We start from the raw sequence: 7,500 nt of genomic DNA, 5'->3' as shown, positions 1-7,500 counted from the left end.
AGTGGACTACAGTCTCTCTAGTGGACCAGTCTCTCTAGTGGACCAGTCTCTCTAGTGGACCAGTCTCTAGTGGACTACAGTCTCTCTACTGGACCGGTCTCTAGTGGACCGGTCTCTAGTGGACTACAGTCTCTCTAGTGGACCGGTCCCAAGTGGACTACAGTCTCTCTAGTGGACCGGTCTCTCTAGTGGACCAGTCTCTAGTGGACCGGTCTCTAGTGGACTACAGTCTCTCTAGTGGACCGGTCTCTAGTGGACCGGTCTCTAGTGGACTACAGTCTCTCTAGTGGACCGGTCCCGAGTGGACTACAGTCTCTCTAGTGGACCGGTCTCTAGTGGACCGGTCCCGAGTGGACTACAGTCTCTCTAGTGGACTACAGTCTCTCTAGTGGACCGGTCTCTAGTGGACTACAGTCTCTCTAGTGGACCGGTCTCTAGAGGACTACAGTCTCGCTAGTGGACCGGTCTCTAGTGGACTACAGTCTCTCTAGTGGACCGGTCTCTAGTGGACTACAGTCTCGCTAGTGGACCGGTCTCTAGTGGACTACAGTCTCTCTAGTGGACTCTTACATTTGACCAGGACCATGTAGACCTCGATGGAGCAGATGGGGGGCTGGGGCAGCCGGTCTCCTCTCTCCAGCACCGAGGCCATCTGGCTGGCCGGGATGCCGTCGTAGGGCCTGGAGCCGAAGGTCATGAGCTCCCACAGCGTGACCCCTGCAGAGCAGAGCCACGGTGAAGCCACGCCCCCTTTCTCATGAGAGGGCGTGGCCTGTTCACTTGGCTCATATTGATAGGTGGAGGTCTGAGGATGACTCACCGAAGCTCCACACGTCACTCTGGTGAGTGTAGGTCGACTGGAGGATGGACTCCAACGCCATCCACTTGATGGGGACCTGCAGAGAGTAGAGACATGACTCTACTCATGTAGACCCACTGGGTCATGACTCTACTCATGTAGACCCACTGGGTCACGACTCTACTCATGTAGACCCAGTGAGTCATGACTTTACTCATGTAGACCCACTGGGTCATGACTCTACTCATGTAGACCCACTGGGTCATGACTCTACTCATGTAGACCCACTGGGCCATGACTCTACTCATGTAGACCCAGTGAGTCATGACTTTACTCATGTAGACCCACTGGGTCATGACTCTACTCATGTAGACCCACTGGGTCATGACTTTACTCATGTAGACCCACTGGGTCATGACTCTACTCATGTAGACCCACTGGATCATGACTTTACTCATGTAGACCCAGTGAGTCATGACTCTACTCATGTAGACCCACTGGGTCATGACTCTTCTCATGTAGACCCACTGGGTCATGACTCTACTCATCTAGACCCACTGAGTCATGACTCTACTCATGTAGACCCACTGAGTCATGACTCTACTCATGTAGACCCACTGGGTCATGACTCTACTCATCTAGACCCACTGGGTCATGACTACTCATCTAGACCCACTGAGTCATGACTCTACTCATGTAGACCCACTGGGTCATGACTCTACTCATGTAGACCCACTGGGTCATGACTCTACTCATGTAGACCCAGTGAGTCATGACTCTACTCATCTAGACCCACTGGGTCATGACTCTACTCATGTAGACCCACTGGGTCATGACTACTCATGTAGACCCACTGGGTCATGACTCTACTCATGTAGACCCACTGAGTCATGACTCTACTCATGTAGACCCACTGGGTCATGACTCTACTCATGTAGACCCACTGGGTCATGACTACTCATCTAGACCCACTGAGTCATGACTCTACTCATCTAGACCCACTGGGTCATGACTCTACTCATGTAGACCCAGTGAGTCATGACTCTACTCATGTAGACCCACTGGGTCATGACTTTACTCATGTAGACCCACTGGGTCATGACTCTACTCATGTAGACCCACTGGGTCACGGCTCTACTCATGTAGACCCACTGGGTCACGACTCTACTCATGTAGACCCACTGGGTCACGGCTCTACTCATGTAGACTCACTGGGTCATGACTCTACTCATGTAGACCCACTGGGTCATGACTACTCATCTAGACCCACTGGGTCATGACTCTACTCATGTAGACCCAGTGAGTCATGACTCTACTCATGTAGACCCACTGGGTCATGACTACTCATCTACTCATTAGGGGCGGCTTTAGCTCAGTGGGGTAAGAGGGCCGTCCCGCAACCGCAAGGTTGTGGGTTCGATCCCCGCTCTCCCCATTAGTTGCAAGTCGAAGTGTCCTTGAGCAAGGCACTGAACCCCAGTTGCTTCCCGGGCGCTTCACCGCAGCCCACTGCTCCTTAATAACTAAGGATGGGTTAAATGCAGAGAACTAATTTCCCCTTGGGGATTAATAAAAGTGTATATTCTATATTCTAGAACCACTGGGTCATGACTCTACTCGTGTAGACCCAGTGAGTCATGACTCTACTCATGTAGACCCAGTGAGTCATGACTCTACTCATGTAGACCCACTGGGCCATGACTCTACTCATGTAGACCCACTGGGTCATGACTTTACTCATGTAGACCCACTGGGTCATGACTTTACTCATGTAGACCCACTGGGTCATGACTTTACTCATGTAGACCCACTGGGCCATGACTCTACTCATGTAGACCCACTGGGCCATGACTCTACTCATGTAGACCCACTGGGCCATGACTCTACTCATGTAGACCCACCTTCCCCCCCTCTGCGTGGTACTCTTCCTCTTCGGCCTCCAGCAGTTTGGCGAGGCCAAAGTCGGTGATCTTCACGTGGTTCGGAGTTTTGACCAGAACGTTCCGGGCTGCCAGATCACGATGGACCAGGTGGTGCTGCTCCAGGTAGTTCATGCCCTACACACACAGACACACAGACAGACACACACACACACACACACACACAGACACATACACACACACACACAGACACACACACACACACACACACACACACACACACACACACACACACACACACACACACACACACACACACATACACACACACACAGACACACACACACACACACACACACAGACACACACAGACCCCCGTTGTTCAGGTGACATCCAAGAGATAAGCCGCCTCCCACAGCCTCTCTTGTAGTCCTGTGCGTGGTGTTGTAGTTCTCACCTTGGCGATCTGGACGCAGCAGTTGAGCAGCCACTGGCCGCCCAGCCGGCCGCCGTGCCGCCGCACGTAGTCCAGCAGGCAGCCGCACGGCATCAGCTGAGTCACCAGCTGCACCGACGACGTCAGGCACACCCCCAACAGGCGGCACACGTGAGGGTGGTCCACGCTCGCCATCACATACGCCTCCTGGTGGAGCACCACGGTATCACACCCAGGGGACAGGGAACACACCGGAGCAGAGGAGGAGGAGGAGGAGGAGGAGAAGAAGAAGAAGAGAGGAGAGGAGGAGGAGGGGAGAGGAGGAGGAGAGGAGGAGAAGAGAGGAGAGGAGGGGGGAGGAGGAGGAGGAGGGGATGAGGAGGAGGAGGTGTAGGAGGAGAGGAGAGAGGAGGAAAGGAGGAGGAGGGAGGAGGAGAGGAGGAGAGGAGGAGGAGGGGGAGAGGAGGAGGATGTGGATGAGGAGGAGGTGGAGGAGAGGAGAGGAGGAGGGGGAGGAGGAGGAGGAGATGAAGAAGAAGAAGAAGAAGAAGAGAGGCGGAGGAGGGGAGAGGAGGAGGAGAGGAGGAGGAGGAGGGGAGGAGGGGGAGGAGGAGAGGAGAGAGGAGGAGGAGAGGAGGAGGAGGGAGGAGGAGAATAAGAAGAAGAGAGGAGAGGAGGAGGAGGGAGAGGAGGAGGAGGAGGAGGAGGAGAAGAGAGGAGAGGAGGAGGAGGAGAGGAGGGGGAGGAGGAGGAGATGAGGAGGTGAGGAGGAGGAGGAGGAGAGGAGGAGGAGGAGGGGGGAGGATGTGAGGAGGAGGAGGATGAGGAGGAGGAGGGGGGAGGAGTAAAGAGGAGGAGTCTCACGTCCAGGATCTCCTTGTTGGCTTTGGGGGAGGTGGCTTCTCGGAGTACTTTAATGGCCACTGGGATCCTCACGTTCTCTCCTTCAGGGATCCACAGGCCCTAAAACAACACGTCTGTGACCTCTGACCTCTGACCTGTGGACATGATTGAATGACCTTTCACCTTGAAGACGGTCCCGAAGGCCCCGGAGCCCAGAACCTGGATCTTCTTCAGCTCCGTCTCCTTCAGGACCCTCAGCAGCGCCTGGTTGGGGGCCTCACCGCTCGGGGTGAGCGGCTCCACCAGCTGCAGCGCAAAGGTCAAAGGTCACGGTGGATATCTCCCAGCCTGGTCTTAATGGTGGAGGCGAGGCCGCACCTCTCTCTCCTGCAGCAGGCGGCGCAGCGTCCTCCTCCTGCCGATCCGGCGCCGCCGCAGCAGCACGAAGACCACGAGCGCCACGACCACCGCCGCCAGGAGCCCGCCCACCACGACCACCGGCACCGCCGAGGAGGCGGAGCCACTGAGGACGCATGGTGTGTCACATCACCGTTAAGGTGAATGAGATACTGTGAACTGTGACCTCCATGTGACCTCTACTACGACCTCCATGTGACCTATACTACGACCTCCATGTGACCTCTACTACGACCTCCATGTGACCTCTACTATGACCTCCATGGTACCTATACTATGACCTCTACTACGACCTCCATGTGACCTCTAATATGACCTCTACTACGACCTCCATGTGACCTCTACTATGACCTATACTACGACCTCCATGTGACCTCTACTACGACCTCCATGTGACCTCTACTATGACCTATACTACGACCTCCATGTGACCTCTACTACGACCTCCATGTGACCTCTACTATGACCTCCATGTGACCTCTACTACGACCTCCATGTGACCTCTACTATGACCTCCATGTGACCTCTACTATGACCTCCATGTGACCTCTACTACGACCTCCATGTGACCTCTACTATGACCTCCATGTGACCTCCACTGTGACCTCTACTACGACCTCCATGTGACCTCTACTATGACCTCTACTACGACCTCCATGTGACCTCTACTATGACCTATACTACGACCTCCATGTGACCTCTACTACGACCTCCATGTGACCTCTACTATGACCTATACTACGACCTCCATGTGACCTCTACTACGACCTCCATGTGACCTCTACTATGACCTCTACTATGACCTCCATGTGACCTCTACTACGACCTCCATGTGACCTCTACTATGACCTCCATGTGACCTCTACTACGACCTCCATGTGACCTCTACTATGACCTCCATGTGACCTCCACTGTGACCTCTACTACGACCTCCATGTGACCTCTACTATGACCTATACTACGACCTCCATGTGACCTCTACTACGACCTCCATGTGACCTCTACTATGACCTCTACTATGACCTCCATGTGACCTCTACTACGACCTCCATGTGACCTCTACTATGACCTCCATGTGACCTCTACTATGACCTCCATGTGACCTCCACTGTGACCTCTACTACGACCTCCATGTGACCTCTACTATGACCTCCATGTGACCTCCACTGTGACCTCTACTACGACCTCCATGCGACCTCTACTGTGACCTCCACTGTGTTGTTGATATTGTTGTTGTGTACCAAGTCAAGTGCTGTGAGTAGCTTGTAAAGCGCTAAACAAATAAAACGTGTTATTATAGATTCAAGAGACATGCAGGAGCAGATGAGAATGTTGTTGTTGTTGTTTACCCGCTGCATCCAGCCAGTCCAGCTCCTGAACACCTGCAGACACAGAGACACAATGTCATCACAGCGCTTCTAATGACGCTCATCGTAGCTCCGCCCCTCGTAGCTCCGCCCCCTCACCCCATGGTGCAGTTCTGGTGGCAGCGCCGGCACCGGCCCGACCCGGAGGGGAACGTCCAGATCACAGACTCCCCGTCTCCCGGAACTCCCTGAGGACAGCGCCGCACACAGTGAGGGCCGTCCTGGAAGTGAGAGCACTGGGAACACTGGTCTGGACCCTGAGGAGGAGGAGGAGGAGGAGGGGAGGGAGGGAGGGAGGGAGGGGGAGGAGGAACGAGACATTTAAATATATATATATATATATATATATATGTATATATATTTCTATATATAGATTTATATAAATAAATATATATATATATGCATTTATATATATATATATTTATAAATATATATATAAATATATATATATATATGTATGTCTAGTAGTCTGGTTCAGGGTGCTCTTTGTGGTTCTGTGTGTTCTGCTGGTCTCACTGGTCCTCTGCAGGTCTGGGTTCTGGTCCTCAGGAGACACTCCGGGTGGCAGCGCACACAGAGGTTCTCCTGCTGCACCTCCCTGGAGAAGGAGAGCGTTATGATGGTGTTATGATGGTGTGATGATGGTGTGATGATGGTGTTGTGATGGTGTGATGATGGTGTGGTGATGGTGTGATGATGGTGTGATGATGGTGTGGTGATGGTGTGGTGATGGTGTGATGATGGTGTGGTGATGGTGTGGTGATGGTGTTGTGATGTTGTGATGATGGTGTGATGATGGTGGTCTGATGGTGTGATGATGGTGTGATGATGGTGATGATGGTGTTATGATGGTGTGATGATGGTGTGGTGATGGTGTGATGATGGTGTGGTGATGGTGTGATGATGGTGTTATGATGGTGTGATGATGGTGTGATGATGGTGTTGTGATGGTGTGATGATGGTGTGATGATGGTGTGATGATGGTGTTATGATGGTGTTATGATGGTGTGATGATGGTGTGGTGATGGTGTGATGATGGTGTGGTGATGGTGTGATGATGGTGTGATGATGGTGTTATGATGGTGTGGTGATGGTGTGATGATGGTGTGATGATGGTATGATGATGGTGTTATGATGGTGTGATGATGGTGTGATGATGGTGTTGTGATGGTGTGATGATGGTGTTATGATGGTGTGATGATGGTGTGATGATGGTGTGATGATGGTGTTGTGATGGTGTGATGATGGTGTGATGATGGTGTGATGATGGTGATGATGGTGTGATGGTGTGATGATGGTGATGATGGTGTGATGATGGTGTGATGATGGTGTGATGATGGTGTGATGATGGTGTGGTGATGGTGTGGTGATGGTGTGATGATGGTGTGATGATGGTGTGATGATGGTGTTATGATGGTGTGATGATGGTGTGATGATGGTGATGATGGTGTGATGATGGTGTGGTGATGGTGTGATGATGTGATGATGATGGTGTTATGATGGTGTGGTGATGGTGTGATGATGGTGTGGTGATGGTGTGATGATGGTATGATGATGGTGTTATGATGGTGTGATGATGGTGTGATGATGGTGTGGTGATGGTGTGATGATGGTGTGGTGATGGTGTGGTGGTGTGATGATGGTGTGGTGATGGTGTGATGATGGTGTGATGATGGTGTGATGATGGTGTTATGATGGTGTGATGATGGTGTGGTGATGGTGTGATGATGGTGTTATGATGGTGTGATGATGGTGTGA

The 7,500-nt window shown here is 52.3% G+C and overlaps 1 protein-coding gene across 1 annotated transcript in view; it reads right to left on the bottom strand.

Annotated features, from left to right (window-relative positions):
* Positions 1-7,500, bottom strand: part of LOC130206605 (melanoma receptor tyrosine-protein kinase-like) — an 11,474-nt gene that overhangs the window by 2,806 nt on the left and 1,168 nt on the right. The window contains exons 2-11 of the mRNA XM_056434651.1: positions 6,259-6,448; positions 5,842-5,999; positions 5,725-5,757; positions 4,337-4,481; positions 4,142-4,264; positions 3,980-4,078; positions 3,137-3,322; positions 2,701-2,856; positions 821-896; positions 571-717 (exon numbers count right to left, since the gene is read on the bottom strand). Coding sequence (XP_056290626.1) covers positions 571-717; positions 821-896; positions 2,701-2,856; positions 3,137-3,322; positions 3,980-4,078; positions 4,142-4,264; positions 4,337-4,481; positions 5,725-5,757; positions 5,842-5,999; positions 6,259-6,448 — 1,313 coding nt within the window. The remainder of the gene's footprint in view (positions 1-570; positions 718-820; positions 897-2,700; positions 2,857-3,136; positions 3,323-3,979; positions 4,079-4,141; positions 4,265-4,336; positions 4,482-5,724; positions 5,758-5,841; positions 6,000-6,258; positions 6,449-7,500) is intronic.

Source organism: Pseudoliparis swirei, chromosome 16 (genome assembly GCF_029220125.1).
Source record: "Pseudoliparis swirei isolate HS2019 ecotype Mariana Trench chromosome 16, NWPU_hadal_v1, whole genome shotgun sequence".
In the NCBI taxonomy this organism is placed as follows: domain Eukaryota; kingdom Metazoa; phylum Chordata; class Actinopteri; order Perciformes; family Liparidae; genus Pseudoliparis; species Pseudoliparis swirei.
The sequence above is the reverse complement of the archived record's forward strand: the minus strand, read 5'-3'. Positions and strand labels throughout refer to the sequence as shown.